The 22,473-nt window shown below is 42.9% G+C and overlaps 2 protein-coding genes across 2 annotated transcripts; both read left to right on the forward strand.

Annotated features, from left to right (window-relative positions):
• Nucleotides 1-11,418: 11,418 nt before the first annotated feature.
• On the forward strand, nucleotides 11,419-13,199 carry rps19bp1 (ribosomal protein S19 binding protein 1). Its single transcript, XM_079730116.1, has 4 exons — nucleotides 11,419-11,599; nucleotides 12,126-12,308; nucleotides 12,673-12,770; nucleotides 12,940-13,199. Exons 1-4 carry the CDS (start codon nucleotides 11,545-11,547, stop codon nucleotides 13,078-13,080), a joined length of 477 nt encoding a protein of 158 aa, XP_079586242.1. The 5' UTR covers nucleotides 11,419-11,544; the 3' UTR covers nucleotides 13,081-13,199.
• Nucleotides 13,200-13,847: 648 nt separating this feature from the next.
• LOC307071042 (uncharacterized protein) lies at nucleotides 13,848-22,119 on the forward strand. Its single transcript, XM_079729909.1, has 9 exons — nucleotides 13,848-13,923; nucleotides 16,421-16,516; nucleotides 17,128-17,217; nucleotides 17,578-17,694; nucleotides 18,005-18,044; nucleotides 18,130-18,175; nucleotides 18,332-18,461; nucleotides 20,334-20,522; nucleotides 21,266-22,119. Exons 1-9 carry the CDS (start codon nucleotides 13,915-13,917, stop codon nucleotides 21,677-21,679), a joined length of 1,131 nt encoding a protein of 376 aa, XP_079586035.1. The 5' UTR covers nucleotides 13,848-13,914; the 3' UTR covers nucleotides 21,680-22,119.
• Nucleotides 22,120-22,473: the final 354 nt, after the last annotated feature.

The following is a 22,473-nucleotide window of genomic DNA, read 5'->3' on the forward strand; positions in this document are numbered from 1 at the left end:
GGCACAGACAATATACTAACTTTCTTTTATTACAATAATAACTAAATAAAGAAAACTGGAGCCAAACCAAACAGCAAAACAGGGGTTCTAAAACCCAGCAACCCAATGGTCAAACAATGAAACAGATAAAGGGAAAATAACACAAAAGCAAACTGAACTAAAGCAATCAAAACAAAATAGCAAAACAGAACCAAAAACAAAACAGCACAGCTAAAACAGAAGTAAAACCGTACAAAACAGCAGCAGGGGATCCTAAAAAAACAAGAGACACTAATTAATAAAAGTTCAAATGGGAACTCAAAACTGTTAAAAAACGGGGACCCTTCTCACCACCCTAGGAGGTAACCAACAGAGGCTGAGTTCAGCCATCTTGGCCCTTTTATCTTGCACCTGGGTGCAGGAGGAGGAGCTAAGATGGGGTTGCATTCGCAACCCCTACTGAGGTTCACTACAATCTACCCCCTGGGTTTTTAATTGTCGGCGCGACGATTTACATTTACTGCCATGGTCTAAACACCACACAGCCAGTAAGCACATGCATCAGAGAGTTAGCAGCCCCAATAGTACTACTCCCAGCAACCTGAGGAAGAATGTGAAGGTTTGGGTGTCTGCCTGCGTTTGGACAGGTAGTTCTCCTCAGGGAGGCCTCACCGGTGCTTGGAATTTCAGTGCTTGTTGTTAAATACGCTGGGCCTTCGCTTGGCTGAGATGTAGCAGCAGCATCAGTTTGGTTTGGTAAGAGGGTGATGATGACAGGCCGCGCTGGTAGATGGTTTCTTGGGACAGCCATGGGTTCAGAGGTCACTACAGCCCAGTCGCTGTCAAACGATGACTCATCTGCTGAGATGGATCCCATCTGTTCAGGAGGTTCACTGGGGGGACAATTAGCAGCACAATCCACTTTGCCTTTTGTGAGAGAACGATGAACATGCTTTACCTGCTGGGGGTTATGCACCGGAGCCACAGTATACACAGACCCTACCATGCCAGGGGCCTTCAGTACTTTATACACTGTTGAGCTCCAGATGTCTTGAATTTTGTGACGGCCCCTTACGCTGGTGTCTTTGAGGAGGACCAGCTGACCTTCTTGCAGTGGGACATCACGAACATGCCTGTCATATTGTTCCTTCCGCCGGGCAGCTGCAGCTTCCAGATGCCTGGTTGTACTTTCAAAAGCATGACGTAGCCGTGTCTGGTGTTCCACGATCCAATCATGGGGGTGGCCAGGTACAGGTTCCTGTACTCTGCCCAACAGAAAATCAACAGGTAATTGTGGGTCTTGGCCAAACATCAGGAAAAACGGAGACTCACCAGTCGACTGATGTGCTATTGTATTGTATGCAAAGGTCACTTGAGGCAGGTAGCTGGACCAGTCTCTCTTCTTGGTGATGGGCAGAGTACGAAGAAGGCTGTGTAAGGTGTGGTTGAACCTCTCACATTGGCCATTTTCAGCTGAATGGTAGGGTGTTGTGCGGCTCTTCTCAATGCCGTACATCTGGCAGAGCTGCTGGATGAGGTTGCTTTCAAAGTTCCTGCCCTGGTCAGAGTCGAGGCGACCAGGCACACCGAACCTGCAGAACCACTCATTGACCAATACTCTGGCCACTATGGATGCCCGCTGGTCGTGGGTTGGGATGGCTTGTGTATACTTCGAAAAGACATCGGCCATGACCAGGATGTTCTCTGCCCCACTCTTCGAAGGCTCCAGGATGGTGAAATCGATGGCCAGGATCTGGTTCAGACGTGAAGCAAGCAAGTGACCCATATAAGCACAGGCAGTAGGTTGAGTGTGTTTGGATACATGGCAGTGTTCACATTCCCGACACCATTACTTGATGTCATGGTGCATCCCTGGCCAATAGCACCGCAGACGGACCAGCTCTGTTGTTCGCTCAGTACCTTGGTGCCCATGTTCATTGTGCAACTGCTGAAGTACCTGTGTCTTGAGCGATGTAGGGAGTACTAACTGGAGCACTTCATCTCTTCTAGGGATGGTGACACGGTGATAGAGCACCCCTCCTTGCTCCACCAGCCGGTCCCACTGTTTGATCAGCACCAGGACTTCTTTGGAAGCCTGCCGTCGCTCAGCTGCATCCGGGGCCCTCTTTCTCGTCCAAAACGTCAGGAACTCTCGGATTACTGGATCAGCTTCCTGTAAGCCATGCAAGTCAGGGGGGGAGTAGTAAGGGAAAACTGAAACAGTAGCCTGGGTCACTCGATTCTCCACAACAACCTGTTGTAGTAATTCCGGGACTGATGTGCCTGGAGCTACATACTCCGATGCTTGAATGCTTGGTGGATGTTTCCTGGAAAGTGCATCTGCATTCTTGTTGCTTTGACCAGACCTGTATTTGATGGAAAAGTCAAAGGAAGCCAACTGTGCAGCCCAACGGTGCTCGGTAGCACCCAGCTTGGCTTTGGACAGGTGGCTGAGGGGATTATTGTCTGTATACACCACACAATTCTGTCCCAATAGATAGTCCCGGAATTTTTCAGTCGTAGCCCATTTAAGGGCGAGAAATTCCAATTTCATGGAGCTGTAGTTTGTCATGTTGCGTTCTGTTGGCTTAAGACCACGGCTTGCATAGGCAATAGGTCTGACCTTACCCTGCTGTTCTTGGGACAGTACAACACCCAGTCCGTTGTAGCTGGCATCAATCTCCAAGATGAAGGGTGATGAAAAGTTAGCATAGGCCAGGACTGGAGTTGACACCAACCTTTTCTTCAGCCCCTCGAAGCTCTGCTCACACTCCTCTGTCCATGCAGCATGAAGGCTTCCACCTGATGGTTTCCGGGCTTTGGTGCCAGTGAGTTGAGCAACCAGGCGATGTAAAGGGGCTGCCAGCTTTGCAAACCCCTCAACAAAACGTCTGTAATAGCTGGCAAATCCTTGAAAAGAGCGCAGCTCTGACACATGGTTAGGCCTTGGCCACCCTGCAACAGCCTCGATTTTGTCTGGATCAGTGGCTACACCTTCTCTAGAAATGATGTGACCTAGGTAGTTCACCTTTGGTCTGAAGAAGGAGCACTTCTCCAACTTGGCTTTCAGTCCTTCTTGCTGTAGGCAACCCAACACGGCATCCATGCGTTGAATATGCTCTGTCACAGTGGCAGAAAAAACAACAACATCATCCAAATACAACAGCAATGATTGACCATGTTGATCCCCAAAGATCCTCTCCATCAATCTTTGGAAAGTGCTTGCGGCGTTGCACAAACCAAAAGGCATCCGGTTCCACTCGAACAACCCAAAAGGGGTACAGAATGCCGTCTTTGCCTTGTCCCCCTCTGTGACAGGTACTTGATGGTACCCAGCAGCCAGGTCCAACGTGGAGAACCAGTGGGCCCCTGATAATGCATCAAGGGATTCTTCAATACGGGGCAAGGGGAACGCATCCTTGCGAGTCTTGCTGTTCAAAAGCCGGTAGTCCACACACAACCGAAGGCTTCCGTCTTTCTTTTTCACGCACAATGGGAGAGGCAAAGGGGCTACTACTTTCACTGATGACCTGTGCATCCAGAAGTTGACGAATGTGGGCTTTTGCCGACTCATACTCTGAAGGTGGGATACGCCGATATCGTTGGCGCACTGGCACGTCATCTAGTAATGGAATGTCGTGAGAAATGAGGTTAGTACAACCTAAATCTCCCTCATAGGCTGAAAAGATACCACTGTATTTCTGCAGTAGCAGCCTAACTTGACACTGCTCGTCCTGAGTGAGTGCTGTTAAATCAACTACAGCGACCTTATCCTGCACTGAACTGGTAGTCTGTGAAGAGACTGTAACTTCTACCCCCTCCTCCACAAGGTTATCAGGTGAGTTGGCAAGGTGAGCTTCACTAACAGTACCTAGAATGGTATTGGGGTATAGTGCAACACACTGGGTCCCTACATTGACAATGGGAATATATACAGTACCTTTAACCATGTGAACCAGGGCTGGAGAAGCTAATAGCCCTGCAGGCAAGCCACTGCTGCTGGGCTCAAACAAAATCTGATCGACCAAATGTTGGGAACCTGTGGCTGCCACCATTTTCATAGTACCCCCTGGGACTCTGCAAACCCTTCCCCCTTTTACCCTTACACAACCTGAACGTTCAGGAGGGGCTTTCGTTTGGACCCAATGACACTGCTGAAAAGCCTGCTGAATGGATGTGGGGGCCTGTAACACAGAAGGCAAGTCAAAGAGGGCAGGCCCATGTTGCACAAATAACTCCCAGTAACATTATTTGATGATGTTCATTCCTAGTACACCAGGGACTAAGGATACACTATGTGGAGTGTTTCTCACAACCAACACCCCCCGTCTTTTAACGGTTTTTTCACAAAGCTGCACGTCCAATTCCAGATAACCCACATATGGAATTGCTAATCCATTTGCAGCACTTAATCTGAGCCAATTACAAGACTGGAGTTTTTCTGGGCCCCAGGGCTCAAAATGCTGCAAAAAGAAACTCTCGGTTATCGTTGACACCATTGTTCCAGTGTCCACTAAGCAGGGAACCTGCACCCCTCCCATAAGTACAGAAATATTTGGACATGCAGCAACCAATCAGTAGAGGCTAAAACTCCCTTCTTGTGCATTTGTAAATTGCTCTAAACATATTCAGTCGATTAACCACTCTTTGACAGAAAGAACGAGATCTACGCGTGTTTACTGTTGAAACAACGGAAGAAAAAACAGTGCGTTCGCTCCGTCTTTACTGAATGCCAAAAAAAAAATACAAAACAGTTTTACTCTCCCTCAATGCTACGGCATAACAGCGCCCTCTATAGCAACCAATGTCCTATGCATCTCTAATAAGTATAAGCAATGAAAACAAGTACACTAAACAGTTATTAAACTAAAAAGCAAAACTATGCAAAACAATTAGTTAATCAATATAATAAACAATCACTAAATATTAATCTAAATATATAATATTTAGATTAATACAAAACAGTTTTACTCTAAGTCTAAATTACAATATGGCAAAATGGCACTAACACAATCTTTCATGACTAGCATTCAAATTGGAGCCAGATGAGCCCCCACCTGAACTTTGGCTCAATGGTTCAGGGGGTGCAAGTTTCCCTGGTTTCTAGGGCGGGACATGGGTTGTGTGGCAGCAGGAGCTTGCTGGGGCTGTATAGCTACATAATCCTCTCTACACTCCCTAGCAAAATGACCTGGTTTTTGACATCTTATACAGATCACCGTTCTCTTACCATGGCCTGACTGGGTTTTAGGGCCTTCCTTAAGGGCTAAAAAGCTCTTTGTGAGGTGGATCAGTTGCTCTTACTGGTTGCGGAGGATTTCCTTCAGTTCACTCAACTCAGAACCGAAGGATGAGTTACCTGCCCCCTGGTGCTTGGACTGATTACCTTGTACAGTGTGCTGGTAACTAATTGCACTGGGAACAGAATAGCTTCTGCCCCTTGCACCCCCAGGCATCCCTTCTTGTTCCCATCTAATAGCCTCAGTACAGACCTCTATCAGGGTGGCGGTAGGGTGGCCCCGGACAAACTGCTTTAGTTCTCTGCGAAGGGAACAATCAAACACATGTTCAACAAATTGATCTCTCAACAATACCTCCCTATTAAGTGAACCATGAGGGTTTTTTTGTACCACCTTCTCCATCAAACACATTAATGCATGAGAGAACTCTTCATCATCTCGTTGCTTCTTGGAGAAAAAGTCTTCCTGCAGGGACACATATGATTTTGTACACCCAAAGAGTTATTTTAATATAAGCAGAACCTTATCTGGATCTGCCCTTTCCTTTGGGGACTGATATTTAATTTCTTCTCTTGCTTCTCCCTCCAGGTGATCATAGATGAAGAGCGCTTGGTCCGCTGGAGACAGGTGACGAGCTGGTATGCAGGCGTGGACCTCTTCAATCCACTCCCCAATGATTAGTCCTGTCCTGCCCCGAAAGAGTGGGCATTTCCGGTCTCTGGGGAAATGAATCAGTCTCTCAGTTACTGTAGGAGCTGAAGAGGGTCCAGGAGCTGATGGAATTGCTGAGGAGGTGCTGGGCCAAGGCTGGTTAGCCTCTCGCTCTTGACGCATGTGTTGATTCTCAGCTCGCAGCTGAGTGACCAAGTCTCTTAATTGGGCGACCTCCTCCTCCATGAGGAAACAAAACTGAAGAGGTGAGAGAAACTGTCTGTGCCAGGAACTGCCCGGCACCTGCTGCTGTTTTGTAGTTAAAAAAATAAAATAAACCCTAACAAACTACATACAAATCAATTGGGTTGTGGAAAAAAAAATAAAAACTACAAGTCTCTGCCTCAAAGGAATCCTGCCGTCAACGCCAAAATGTGGTGGGGCTCAGTGTAAAAGACAATATGAACGGGGGAAGGGGGAAATAACTAAAGAGGGACCGACAACGCCACCTGGGGAATTACACCCCAGGAAATATAGAACAAAGAAAATTTAACTATGATATTACAGAAATAATAAGGACACAGGTTCGAGAACTAAAGAGGCAGAGACAATAAATATACTAACTTTCTTTTATTACAATAATAATAATAACTAAATAAAGAAAACTGGAGCAAAACCAAACCAAACCAAACAGCAAAACAGGGGTTCTAAAACCCAGCAACCCAATGGTCAAACAATGAAATAGATAAAGGGAAAATAACACAAAAGCAAACTGAACTAAAGCAATCAAAACAAAATAGCAAAACAGAACCAAAACAAAATAACAACAAATGTATTAACGTTATTTCCATACGCTATATCCACATGTGAGGTGCAGGCGCGTCATTACACATGGGCATTCGAGGCTATAGCCCCGGATCTTTTGGGAATAGCCCCGGATCGCTGTGCCGTCAAAAAAAAAAATAATAATAATAATAATAATAATGATGAAAATAGCCCCGTAGAGTATACTTCTTTGTGGTTGCATTACTAGCAGCATATATGCAACAAAGCCAGTGAAAACCGCAAAATTCTGACGTGTCCATATATGGGCAGATTTAGAATAATTTGTTGCAAAATGTTGCAAATTCAACGTCGGTATTCTGTCTTCTCCATGCATAGCGCATCTCGTCGATAATGCTGTTTCGTGCTGCTAGCCTTTTAGTGAGATCAGAGAGTGTTGAAAAGGACAGTAATAAAACATATTTTGTAAGATGGATATAAGAAGAGAGACCCGCAGTGAATTCAACCCGGTCCACACTTGACATCGGGTAGGTGGTACCGTAAAACTTCAATAGCCAGGGCTTTTATTTGTTTCAATCACTGAACTTTTGAACAAAACCCTTGCTCAGCAAAGATGGGAAATACTATCAAATGTATTATTTAAACCAGTATGAATATTAGTAACCGAGGTTGCCTGGTAAGTAGGTGGTAGGTAGGCCTGCCCCGAAGTGAGTCAGACATGACGATTGGTCTTTCCTTTCCTTCTCAAACTACGTTACAATTGCTTATTTCATCAGCCCAATTTTCAAATTCACGGGGGAGAATCCCCCCCCCCCGAACCCCCCCTTTTAAAAGGACTGTAACTTCTGGGCTTTAGCCCCGAATGTTTTCAATTGCTAGCGACGCTCATGGTGAGGTGACACCGGAAGAAGTGAGGGAGGTTTTTTTTTATAATCGAAATAGTAGTCGACGTGCTAATTAACCTGAAGATAAATGGTCCATTGGCACACAGTGATCTCTGCTGTCAACACTGTGTCTGCTTTGATAGAAGAATACAGTCCACAGGCACTGCTTGATTGTCACCCAAAAGGTTCATTGAAATTCAAATTCAAACTTTGGCAAAGTGAACACGGGACTAATTACTTATTACTCACCATAGGAACATTGCAAAAAATGTATATGCAGTAATTCTCAGACAGAACCCCTGATATGTTTGAGTTGGTTAGGACTTAACCAACAACACAAAGAAACCAATCATCTGCCTGGCCAATTTCTAACTGGGAGAGGAGGCGCTGTGTTCTGCTTTGTTGGTGGGTGTTTATCGTCGGATGCTCAGCAGTCATCCTGCCAAAAACGACACTAAAACTCTGAAACCGTCAGCATTGTGATGAAAAACTATTTAGATCCTTTGTGGTATGGTGGTCTCATGCTAGGTATGACTCGCACAGTGGTAGATGTTCAACACATGGTTTATTCTAACAGAGACACAAGGTAAACGGGCTTGCGTTCTGGAGGGGGTTCATGAAGCATCTCCCGAGCACAGGTAAACAAACAGTTATATTGGGAGTGGGCGGAACGGTAAATAAGCCTACATGTTCTAATTCACGCAGGTAAACCTTTGGTCTGTCTTGGCTTAAACAGAGATGGCAAAGGGGCCATGTTTGTAGTCTTTAACTTATCTAAAAAATCATTAAAACCTTATATGGTGCTGTCCATTATGTGGAGAAGAAACCATTCCTAACTGTTGTTAGCTTGAAACATGTCATCAGAAATAGCATACACTAAAATAATTTACATAATTCCTACCTTTGAGGCTGAAAGACTCACATAACGTAAAGTAAACAAAATGCACATAAATTGCTATAGGACAGCAAATGACAATGGCAGAATTTCATGTACAAAAATGCAAGGCATTTGACAAATATTGATTATTTGATTGGTGGGTGGCATCCTGGTAGTTGGATCACCTCCTCTAAATGGCCACGGAGTTCTCTTTGCTTCACCATGACCGCGACTGAGCACACCCTAGAGGTGAACCCCAAGCGCTCCATGGACTTCGACCGGTGGCTCTGATAGGAGGGATCCGCTGTAGTCGGAGCCTGTGTGGATGTGTCCGCTGCGTCCATGTTGTCCTCTTGGTCACTGTCCTGTGAGTAATCATACAAAATGGGCACAGCATCAGGGTTGGGGAATATGAACGACATCTGAATTGTATCAGCAAATCTTACAAAGAATTGATTGGGAACTGGTGCCAGTAATGGCCCTTTTGGCCAAAGTCGTAGCAGGTGTTAGGTTGACGTGGTGATTGGCCTTGCCGTGATTTTTGTCTTTTCCCGCCTCCACCTTGGTGTGACCAGCCAGGTGTGGAGTGTGGAGGTTGTTGGTGTTGTTGGTTTTGCCATTGTTCAGGTTGATTCTGGGTATTGGGATAGGGCTGTTGAGGTTGCAGCTGTTGAGAGTATTGTGGTCCGTTGTTCAGTGGAGACAGAAGTACACAATAGGGGAGGAATTGCGGCATCTACTGTTGAGGGGGCGGGGCCTGTGGTTGTTGAGTCTGTTGATGTCTGTTTGATCCGTGGATGGCAACCGTGGAGAGCCTTTCCTGTTGATTATTCTTGCGTCGGGTTGCTGGGTCTGTTTTTCCAGGGTTGATGTGGAGGTCAGGAGGCTGCACATTGGTTCTGGTGTTGCCGAGCTTGAGCTGGACCTCTGCGCCCAACATGGTCATTCGTTCGTGGAGGGTTGTTGGCTCTGGAGCTCCATGCAATGTATAAAGTGGTGACCCGAATAAAGTAGCAATGTAATCAAGTGTGTAAGATCATTTAAAATTGACAATAAAATGACCAGCATGGTACAAATACAAAAAAGAAATCTCTTCACGGGCGCAGCCATTATGTTAAGAGCGTCATCCCTGCTCTCGGTCTACCCTCAGATTTCCGAAAGATGAAGAGAAAAAGGGGGCGTGCCTCCGAGAAATGCCGCAAGAAAGCTGGGAGAATATCGACTTTCGACTCCGGCGTCCGAGGATTGAGGAACACACCATGGCTGTTTCCCTATGTGAAGGAAGCATGCTCAACGGCTTCCTTTTTAAGGACGCCACGTCATAGAACGCCGACAAGCACTGTTCCAATGTTGAGAACAGTTTTTGAGAATTCCGAGATTTTTCAAGGATGCATCGATGGATCCTCAACGAGCCAAAATACCAACAATCCTTTACGTTCACATGCTGCGCGGGATATTAAAAAAATGCTTATAGAAAGCAATACACATTTCTTTACCCAAGTGAAGTTATTTGAACGTTTTCAGAAATATTTTGTGCCTTATTGCTTTTTATAGATTAATAATGTAAATGCAAAAAATGAACCTGTGCAATTTCTTTCCAACGTTTTTGCAACATAATGATAGGCTATATTTTGCATGGATTGATTTGTTTTAATATGTAAGTAGGTGGTGTTAAAACAAGCCAATAACAATTTCAACAATTAAAACATTAAAATATTTAACACTGGAGCAATATTAAAAAGCAGAAGCGGAAGCGCTTCCACACTAGCGAGTCGTTCCAAACTCTGAACGCTACAAACACTAGCCAGCACTCTAGCCCCATCTCCATAGGACGCGACTAGCAAGGAAGTGCTCTAGCAAGCCTTCACTTTGGGAAGTACGGTTGCCTCTTGCACATTCGTCATCATGTCGTAATACGTCATCAACAAGCGTCCACTGCTTTGTAGAACAACACAGAGAACACAAGTGACACGTTTTTACACTGCCAAATAGGCCGTTTTATGATCGCCTTTTTCGCGGCACGGTCCGCGCGTTTACACTCCCCGAGGTAAATTGCTTGCTTGAGCTAGAACCCTAATTTACCCTCCCGGACCCTGCACACATTGGCGGTTTATTGGGTTGGGTTTTCTAACCCAGTCCAAACTAGACGGAAAAAGTGTGTAGTTCAAAACGTGACGCAGCTTTTACTTCTTTGCCACCTAGAGATTGTTATGTACGATCATTAAAAAAAAACGTTATTTCCCATAGACATTTGACCGAGCGAACCGGGAAGCTCGGAGGCTGGACTTATTCTTCAGAGGTCGGGTCTGCAGTCATGTGATTGGCTGAAAACGAGGGAGGCATCTGATTGGCTACAGAGAGTTCCTTGTTGAAAAAAATGCATTTGTGATTCCAGGCACGTCAGGAGAGTCAAAAATCCACATATAAATACAGACCAGTTCACACACAAATGCAAACAAGTTCACAAATGAAAAGCGTCTTGTTAATTCAAGTTTAACAGTTTGTATATAAATGTAACAACATCCAAATACATATTTTATTAATATATCTATGGATTTATATTACATTTATTTAAAACAAGACACATTTGTGTGTGGATCGGAAATGTGTTTGTGAAACTTATTTTTGTTTATGGATTTATTTTACATTTATACATACCGATATCCATTTGTGTGTGCATTGAAATGTATTTGTGAGAAGAGAGTCATTTATATATAAATCACAAAATACATTTGTGAATCCTTCCTCTGTGCATTCATTATTAATGAGACTGTCCTGACCCCATATTTAAGAAGACGTTTGCTAAAATCAAATAAATGGTAAAAAGAAAAATAAGGACTAGTGACTACGATTATGACTAGTTTCCCAGTACTTGTAATAATCACCTATGAATTATCGAGAAAAATGGGAACTAATTTTACTTTTTGTTATTTTTCCTTTCTCTTACTTATCCCTATTCGGAACAATTTGCCTCTACGCAGGCTTTAGCCGAGCCCGTTTTAAAGGAGCGCCATTCACCGGATGTTGATTATCGCGCACGTTTTGGTCGATGGCGGACATGATTCCCTTATATCAGGAAGTTCTCGAATGAAGTTAAAGAACAAGTTATTAAAATTAAGCAAATATCAATATGTCGGCATCGATAATAAGAAGAGGCCTTGACCTGCTAAGCAACGACATTAAAGGTAGCGATGAAGATAAAACCACACGTTGATGTTTGTTAAAGACCCTCGATGGTTTGGCTGCGCCCATTCTACGTATCTCTTTGATTCGTAGTTTGATGTAAATTAGATGTTATGTACATAGTGCACTTGAATTGTTCATATATTCAGATGAGAAGTGCAGGATAGATGAGACCTAACTACGAGGTGAATCTCTGCTAACACGTCTCTTCGATACCAGAGGGACTTAATACATGATCTGATACCAGAGAGAATGTTAATACATGACAATGAATTGTTTTACTTTGCCTGTTTTTCTTTTACTTATCTATTATTTTATCGTATTGTATTGTGTTTAAATAACAATGTTTCTATGGGAAACACTTTGAGTCTGCCTCATATACGAAAAGTGCTATATAAATAAAGTTGGCTTGCCTTGCCTTGCCTATTCAAATTAAGTTCAAGGATGACCAACATCCTTTCTTGTATTCTCTTAAGTTTGGTTGACATCAGAACCATCTTCCTTGACTGCCTTAATCCTGTTTTACAGATGTCGGTAAAGGAAAATCAAGCAAAGTAAAAAAACGACAGACTCCTAGCAAAGCCAATGTGATGGACATGGTGAGCACTAATCGGCGAGGCGTCACTAAGCAGGTTAAACGTCTGCAGGGACGCCTGGGTCCCGGTAAGAGCAAAGCCACCGTCAAAGACAAGAGGATCAAGAACGCTGTTGGTAATACTTTTAAATCAAAACTTTTGACTGCATTCTCATTATCTAGCAAATACTGGACACTGGTCATAATGTATGGCTTTAGACTTTCACGCATTCAATAAGCCCCTGCATATCTCTATCGTACACTGTATTTTGGGTCACACAGGAATCCCATCGCAAACCTTTTGGAAGAATGTAATCATGTTTTTACTTTCCGTGGTCTCGACAGGGTTTGAAGATATGGTACGGTTGATATCAAATGGACTTACCAGATATAGCAAGGTCAAATATGCACCCAATCATTTTATTCTCTCTCTCTCTCTCTCTCTCTCTCTCTCTCTCTCTCTCTCTCTCTCTCTCTCTCTCTCTCTCTCTCTCTACCCAGAGGAGTTCAGGAAGACTCAGGGGAAGAGCCACCTGACAGAAAACCTTGCCTACTTCCTGGGGAGTGGCTACATAGCCACCGACGCGGTCACCAAGAAAGTCAGTATTCGTGTTGTCTGCCCACTGCACTCGATGTAAGATAAGATGTGTTATGAAGGAGCATCTAAAGAGAAACAACAACAAAAAACACATTGTCATTAGTCAATATTCCTTCCTTCAGTCATTCAAACCGTAGTAAAATATAACACTCTTCCCGTCGGCCAATCAGATCATGAGCCAGCACACCGGCAGGCAGGCGAGGAACCGTCCGGACGCGCCAGTCAGGAAGGCGTCCGAGACCACCTCCGTCTTCAGTGAGGAGGAGTTCCAGAAGTTCCAGAAGGAGTACTTTGGTCGGACCGTGGAGTAGAAGAGACAGTCTTTTCTTTTCTTTTTTGTTTTGATATTGTTACAATTATACACAATTCTATTCATGAGCAACTATGAATATCAGTTTAAATAAATAAAGCTTTTTAATGTTTTTCCATCCATTGGCTTGAGGTCACGTTATTAACCTTTTTAGATAGATGTCTACACAATGATGCAATAGTTACAATGAGGTTTAAAATTTCAATTATTTTCAAATCAGGCTTTGAATCGTAAGAAGCATCGACCATAAGTATCAGATATTGGGTTCATTCCCATATGAAAACATCTTAGGGCTTCTGTCTCAGAAATACTGCATATACATTTTTTGCAATGTTGATGAAAAATAAGTATTTTAATAAGTATCCTCATCAATCCAGAATGCACTTTGGGCTTTGTGGGCTTGGGGGTGGGTGGGGGGGGGGGGGATGAATACAAATGCAGCTGTTTGTTCTGGCAGTGGGGAGCACATGTGTGTCCATATAGGTTTCGACATGCAGTCCTGGACCAGTTTGGGCACTGATTTATCTAAATTCCTGTATTTTTGTGCATAAACTTGCTAGCCGCAGTAATAACTGCATACCGAGGTGTTGACCAAAGTATTGGTTTTAAATTCAAAAGAATTAAGGTTTGGGACGAGCCCCGGTCACTCAGATTTGAGCTTGTCTGCCATTTCTAAAACTAGAGACCATAGGAATGTAGCAGGTGGAGTTGAACTTGTTCAGCCCAGGGGTTGCCTCTATTCAATTCATCTGGTGCGTATCAGATTCATCAATCCCTAATGAGACAAAGTTGTTTTCAATAGCAAGCACAACATACCCCTGTACGGAACCAAACTATGGCACAGGTAAGGCATCCCAATTGTCCTTCTGAACTTTTTAAAATCTGGACCATTTGTGCTAAACCTTGCGTTTTGTAAGCCTTTAATTATGTCACTTGTCTGAATGTAGTGTTTTTGTATTTGCTTATTGTTCGTCGAGAATGACCTTCAAATTCTGTACATTGTATTCCTCTTTTTTCTGAAAGTCTGAAAGTATGCAGACTTTCAGAACTAAAACATCACTGTAAAGGCCGACATGAGAATCTTGCCTGAACAACTGCAATACACACATCCTCTTTATATGAATGAATAATCCAAAAAGGCATGACTTTCCATAATGGGCTTGAATTTTGATTGGTAAAATAAATTGCAAAAAAGTCTAACGTATGTGCATATCCACTTTGTTGATCTTAATCATTGTTTTGCAATTCTGAAAGCACTTAAAATGTGATGTTTACTTTTTTTTGTAGTTACTCCAGCTTTTTTGTATGCTATGGTTATTCACAGCCTAACGTGACTTTGAAGAAAAACCTTTTCCAAATGTGAATGTAAAAAGCCATGCAGACTAGTACACCGAGATGATCTGAACTGGTCCAGCAAGGACAACAACTCACACTTTGTACAAATGAATATTAACTTTTAAATATTATTCAAATTCCTGAAACTTCTCTTGTTGGATTGTATCAGTCTAGCAGCTGGGTACACCAGTCAGATGCTCATTGATAAACTGCTGGTTGTTCGTCAAGAATGACTTTCAAATTCTGTATATTTTATTCCTCTTTTCTGAAGGTCTAAAAGTGTGCAGACTTTCAGAAGTAAAACGTCACTGTAAAGGCCGACATGAGAGTCTGAATGAATATCCAAAAAGGCATGACTTTCCATAATGGGCTTGAATTTTGATTGGTAAAATAAATTGCAGGGAAGTCTACAGTATGTGCATATCCACTTTGTTGATCTTAGTCATTGTTTTGCAATTCTGAAAGCACTTAAAATGTGATATCTACGTTTTTTTGTTGCCACTCCAGCTTTTTTGTATGCTATGGTTATTCACAGCCTAACGTGACTTTGAAGAAGAGCATTCTCCAAATGTGAATGTAAAAGCCATGCAGACTTGTACACCGAGATGAGCTGAACTGGTCCAGCAAGGACAACAACAACTCACACTTTGTACAAATGAATATTCACTTTTAGATATTATTCCAATTCCTGAAACTTCTCTTGTTGGATTGTATCAGTCTAGCAGCTGGGTATATCAGTCACATGCTCAATGATAAACTGCTGGTTGTTCTTCAAGAATGACTTTCAAATTCTGTATATTTTATTCCTCTTTTCTGAAAGTCTAAAAGTGCGCAGACTTTCAGAACTAAAACGGCACTGTAAAGGCCGACATGAGAGTCTGAATGAATATCCAAAAATGCATGACTTTCCATAATGGGCTTGAATTTTGATTGGTAAAATAAATTGCAAGGAAGTCTCAAGTATGTGCATATCCACTTTGTTGATCTTAATCATTGTTTTGCAATTCTGCAAGGACTTAATATGTGATATCTACTTTTTTTTGTAGCCACTCCAGCTTTTTTGTTTTTTTTTCTGACTGAGAATATCAGTCAGATGCTCAATGATAAACCGCTGGTTTAACAGACACTGACAAGGTTTAGCCTTGTTGGTTTATTATAGCATTGAAAGCTTATCTTAGTGTCATGAGCTTATAGTAGCCTTGTCAGGTATGTTACTGCTCGATGATATTCATCAAAGAAGACGTAGTTGTATCCCAGGGTGTGGTTGGACCCAGGTATGTTCATACTTTCGCTTTCTCTATCAAAAACCTTTGTTTAAAGTTGGTAGCTAAACAACCATTGATCAACCGTTTGTGACCAGTCTTTCTAGTCTGTAACGTTAATAAAGAAGGCATTCCAACTAGAATATTTCAAAAGAGTGAATGAGAATGTAACGATGAGCAACAATAAAACCATACACATCTACTCTTCTGGACTCACCTACACAGAGTATAGGGGACTGCACTGAGGCTCTTAAGAGACTGAGACACACTAGAGACTGAGACACACACATCAGACACTGAGACACGTCAGACACTTTGACATTAGACTTATGTAAAATGGTCAATGATGAACAGTTTCAATAACAAAGCATAACGTCTACCTCAACTGTTACTCATGTTTGCATTTTACAAATGTATTCCAACATTTCTACCACTGTTACAATGGGATTACTTTCAAAAAAGAAAAAATCTCTTTCCCATCCTGTACGGCTGTGACGTGACACCAAAATATCCCGACTAGGATTAATAGGGACAGTGGGAAGTCATCGACACATGTGACTAAACAAAACATTGTCATTGAAATGTGGGTTATGCGGTCACCTTACAATTCATTATATATACTGTGTATTCTGTTCTCTTCTGTACAACATTCTTTGTTTTGTAGATATCTGAAGTTGAGTGTGTGCTAATAAACTAAGAAAGAGCTTCATTCTAAATATTTTTCATTCTGGCATACTTTTGTAGGGCCCAGGTAAACAATACCCAACCAACCCTGCCCAACCGCCTCCTCCTAAACCCAAACCAAGAACCAAGTCAGTCGACCTGTCCCAACATATCCTGGTAAAGACTAACCGGCATTTAATTACTAATCAGACATTTAATACCAATCAGCCAATGAGTCGTTCATGATCAATTAGTCATTCAGGATCCATAAGCCAAATATGATCTATTGGTCATTTATTATCAGTCACTGCGACATTTCAGACACTGAGAAACTTCAGAAACAGACACTTAAGTCACTGAGACAGTATAGTCACTGACACCGTTTAGACACTGAGACACTTTTAGACACTGAGAAACTTTAGACACAGAAACTGAGACTTTTTCGTCCTACGGACTTATGTATAGTTTCATTAACACAGCATAAAATGTCAATAATATCCACCTCACTGATTTCATTCTCATTACTGTCCTGTAGTGCTTGGATGAAGACACCAGAATGTCCTTTCTGGTATTATGAGTGACAGCCATTGAAACGTGTGACAAAACAAATTACTGTCAGTCAAATGTTGGCTATGAGTTAAAGTTACATTTCATTGTATAAACAATGTATTCTGTTCCCTTCTGTACAGCATTCTTCATTTTGTAGACATCAGAAGTTCAGTGGGTGCACCGCTAAACTAAGACAGAGCTTAATTCCAATGATCATTCATTGTGAAATACTTTTCTAGGTACCGGGTAATCAAGACAAAACCGACCAAGCCCCACCACCTCTTCCTAAACGAAGACCCAAATCAGTTGACCAGATCGAACATGTCCTGGTAAGTTATCATCACTAACTAACCATTAACCACTGATTAGTCATTCCTGATCCGTTAGGCATTCATTATCAGCCACTGATACACTTTACTCACTGAAACACTTTGGGAGACTGAGACACTTTGGTCACTGAGACACTTTAGTCGCTGAAACACTTTAGACACTGAGACACTTTAGTCACTGAGACACTTTAGACACTGAGATACTTCAGAGACTGAGACAGGTTGGATAGTGTGACAGTTTAGTCACTAAATAGGACGTGGGATGTGTCAGTACATGTTTTATAATGATGTCAAAATGTTTGAAGCTGTATTACTCCTCTATTTTAAAATATATCCATTTTTTTTGGAATACCTTTCAAGGCTCCAGTTTATCAAGACCAAACCAAAACTGGCCCACCACCTCTACCCAAACCCAAACCAGGACCCAAACCCAAACCAGGACCCAAACCAGATTGCCTTTTCCAACGTGTTGTCCTGGTAACCACTGACCCGCTTTTAATTACAAAGTACACGTCAAATACCATCAGTGGTTGATAAGTCATTCTTGAACAATTAGTAATTCATTATCAATGAGCCTATGGTTACCAAGTACACATGAATAAACAATTGCCTATGATTTATCAGTGAATCATAGGGAATAAGCTTTTTACCATACCAAAAAAAATGAGTATTAATTACCAATTAACTGTTAACTACCAATAAACCATTAAGTTTTGTCTTAACGAGAAGAAACCTAGTGTACCTTGACAACTTACTATTGCGTGTTCAACCTCTCCGTTTTCATCAGGACCCAGACTATCTGATGCAGTGGTGGACTAGCGTGTCACGTGAGTCCACATTTAGACAACTAAAACCCTAATAATACCGTCAATGCTAGGTCCAGATTTACTGAATTTTAAATAATCTTCCCAGCTTGGGATTCCCTCCTGGAAGACCTCAAAGACAAGAAAGAAAGTGGGTAAGTTGGCAAAGGCTTAGAATTTCTCCCACTCACAAAAACACACACACACACACACACACACACACACACACACACACACACACACACACACACACACACACACCTAATCAAGTGTAAGTTGCCTCTCTCCCTCTCTATCTCTCTCTCTCTCAGGATCATCGCTGTTAAAGCCAACCGGTTCCACATTGCAGTCCAGCTGTTTGACCTGCTGATGACTGAGAACACTGAAACCCTCAGCAACTACATGAATCAGCTGAACCTCATCGCGGACCACTTGGACAAGGTACTGGTCTCTTCAGGTGTCTTTGCGTTCGACAAAAGACACCTACTGGTGTCTTCTATATGATTCAGTGTGGGATAAAGGTACTGGTGTCTTCTAGAGGATTCAGTGTAGGTTAAATGTACTGTGTATTCCAATTGTTTTTCTAAAAGGTAGAAATGTGGAGATTTGCTTTCAGACCGCAAACTCTTTATTACCTCAAAAAACAATTAGTGGTTGTCTGGGGGAGTATAGCATAATAGCCAAACAAAGACACATAACATCTGTGGTTTAAGACCATTTCAATCATCAATGTTTGTATCCAGAGTCAGACCCCTATTTCTCATCTGTAATTTCCATGATTGAGGACTGATGTAATCAAAAATATAAATTGATTAAAGACTAGACGATAAATACACTGGCTGGCAACCAGGGCAAGCAAAGGTCATATGTAGGCAGCAGCAGATGAGATTCCACAATACAATACGAAAGTGAGAAGTGAGTAATTAAGGTTGAATAAATAGGTAGGCTACGGTTTGCATGCACACACTGCAAGAGAGGCTTAACGTCAAATAGGTCGTACACACGCACGGACACAGTTGTATATCACACATCACACTAGTGAACACCGCAAACAGGATACTGCTCCTACAAGAAGTATTGCACAATTCCCCATAGGCCAAACAAGATAGCGATGGTAACCAAAAAAGACTAAAGACAAAGACAAAACAATTAAGCTAACAGGCTACCACTAGCAGGCCTTCCCCCTAGGCCCACTTAAGTCTCTCAGGTCAGCCGAAGACAATTGTGGCCAATATTTAAGGCAGTCATACATCCAAGTAAATAGAAATAGACACAATTAATTAAGCTCAGGAAAAAAAAGTGTCTGGTTTAACAAACAAAGGCAATCCTCCTTAAATCCTCCAGAGGGCTGCAGTCAGTTGGTTATGCTTTTGAACTGCGGCGTTACTCCCTCCTCATATTAGAGGCCAGCCTAGATGAACTAGAGGCTAAATGCACTCTAGTGCCAATGAAGTTTGCGTGTGGATGACTCGTAGCTGTGCATGCTCACGCCAGCGTGAGCGCGGCGTGTTGCTGCAGACCCCTGTAAACATGCTATTATGCGAGCAAAACTTCGGTAGACTCATGGTGTGATCCAAATGCCTCGGACACCAGCCTTCCGAGTTTCACTTGTGACGTCATCTCCAGTCTCGGAGCACATAGCGTTCCCGTTCGTCTTTGTGATTGTGTCATGAAATAAGCTATTCATTGTTTATTGTTAGCTACATAAGCCTCTTTAGCAAACCAGCTCGTAATAATGTAGAAATGTAATCAAGTGTGTAAGAGCATTTCAAATCAACATTAAAATGACCAACGTGTTACAAATACAAAGAAAATAAATCTCTTTACGGCACAGCCATTCTTGTTGAGAGCGTCATTACTGAACTCGGTATACTCTCAGAATTCCGAGGGGGCCTGACCAAAAGAGGACTTGCCTCTGTGAAATGCCTCAAGAAAGCTGGAAGATTTCTCCACTTGAAACTCGGAAGGCTGGTTTCTGAGGCATCTGGAACACAACATTACTTGCATGTACCATTTACTGGTCACCATACGCACAGACACCAAGCCGAGGATCCTCCTGTTTGCACAGATGATATATATCTAGAGGCTCTTGCTTCAATCCACACCTCAATATTGTTCTCCCGTCCACGGCTCACAACTCTTTTAAAGGGAAGCGCTACCTGCGCCACCTCATCTAGATAATCAGTGCCAGGCGGCACCAAGCTGCACTTCCAATCACAATCTTCCTGCCTGCTACATTTATCCACAACAACGAGCAGCAGTCATGAGTGGGCCAATAAATCATATCTTCTTTTTGTCGTTTCCATTTCCAAGGTGTCCAACAGGACCAAGGTTGCAGGGATCAGTGGTGGGACCACAGCCGTGTTGGGGGGCCTTGCAGCGGGGGCAGGGATTTTATTGGCCCCTTTGACGCTGGGGGCCTCCCTGGCCATTACTGTTGTCGGGGCGGGCGTGGCCACAGCAGGCGGAGTCACTGGCGCCTCAGCGGCCATCGCCCACAAAGTGAGATTGTCTCCGGAAGGGAGACATTTTTCTTTTGCTTTCATGTGTGTCTGTCTTGAAGGGGACATATTATACCACCAGGTGTGAGTGTGATTAGCCTGACAAGCCGTTTCGAAAATCTGCCCCATATGGCATCACTAGTGGGCGTGTCTACATAGATCTGTGCTGGATAAATCAGTCTACCAGCCTACCCAGTGGACTTAAGTAAACGTTGCTCATCTATCCAGCAAAGATCTAGGTGGACACGCCCACTAGTGATGTCATATGCGGCAGATTTTCGAAACGGCTTGAAAGGCTAATCACACCCACACCTGGTGGTATAATATGTCCGATTTAAGATAAGTGGTGCTGCCTTTGTTATGGGATGGTGGTGTTGTTGTTGTTGTTGTTTGTTATCTGTTGTTCTGGTAATGACAGAACCATTCCATCAAGGATGAGCTCATGTTTTATTATTATTATTGAATGCATTATCCAGATGCATTATCCAAAGCAACCTACAGTGAATTCAGCCACTCAGGACCAGTTAAGTTAGGGCCTCATAGGACACTTTCCTGCCCTGTTCAAGGGCTTGTAAATATATATTTATCAAATTTGCATTTGTAAAACAGAGATTTAAAAGGTTGTGTCAGCCAACCATTTTCTTCGGGATACTATGGTATACTAGCTTCCTATCGGCCTTCTGTCTGTTCATTCATCCCTCACTTTCTTTTTTGTACTCTGCTTGCAACCCCCAATGCTTCCAGGTGGACCTGGAGAATGAAAAGAAGAAGATCAAAAAGGTCTTCCAGGACATCCAGGACATCATTCAGGTCCTTCAAGGCTGCCTGAAGTTCATTGTAGAGGGCATGAACCAGCTGGCCCAGCACCCAAATGCCTCGCTGTCCAAAGTGGACATGGACCCCGTGAAGCTCAACATGGTGTACCATCTGGGCGGGGGCGTGTGTCCTCAGGCCATCGAGGCCAACGTTAAGGCATCGGGGATCATGGAGGGCCTCGCAATGGGCCTCGATATGTACTTCAAGGATGGAAAAGGAGCAACCAAGAATAAGCTTAGATCCAAGTGCGCCACCAAACTGCGTGTGTTGGTGCAGGAGCTGGGCACGGGGCTGGGGGAGCTTGAGAGAGCCAAAAAGTCGCTCAAGGTGTTTCTTCCATGAACAAGAACATGGAGTTTATCTAGCGAGCTGGCCTTTAGCTAATCAACTTGGCACACGCACGCACGCACGCACGCACGCACGCACGCACACACACACACACACACACACACACACACACACACACACACACACACACACACACACACACACACACACACACACACACACACACACACACACACACACACACACACACACACACTTACATTAAGGGCATTTAGCAGACGCTTTTATCCAAAGCGACTTACAATAAGTACATTTGTCAGAAGCGAACACCCACACACATACAAAGTAAAGGGACCTGCTTTTCTTTGTTTTACTTCGTTTCTATGTAGTTAACTGGATTTATCTCCGTTTGTTACTTACCTACTTTTTTGTGCGGGATAATATACATGTTTTATTTCGATTGGTGTGGAAATTAAAACATATTATATTTTATGTATGTGTTTTTATTTTATTGAAAGGATACACATATACGTATATCTAAATAGTGTGTACATTCAAATGCTGCTATAATTGTATCGAATCGTAAGGCAACATCGGTCTTTTTTTCTTTTTTAACTGTTGGGCACCCGGAAGTGTACTTTAGCAGGACAAACCTTCCAATGTTCTCGTTTTCCTGATAGTAATATGTGGGTTTCTGCGTTTCAGAGTTTTACCATTTATCTATAATTGATGGGGTTTTACTGCCGACCTTTTTAAGGTTCATAGTTCAGTGCCAATTTGCTGCTAGTATAGTTACAGATGATTTCAATATGGGACCTATTTTTGTTAACGTGCGATCACGCGTCTGG

The sequence above is a fragment of the Pollachius pollachius genome, assembly GCF_949987615.1.
Source record: "Pollachius pollachius genome assembly, chromosome: 2".
Classification (NCBI taxonomy): domain Eukaryota; kingdom Metazoa; phylum Chordata; class Actinopteri; order Gadiformes; family Gadidae; genus Pollachius; species Pollachius pollachius.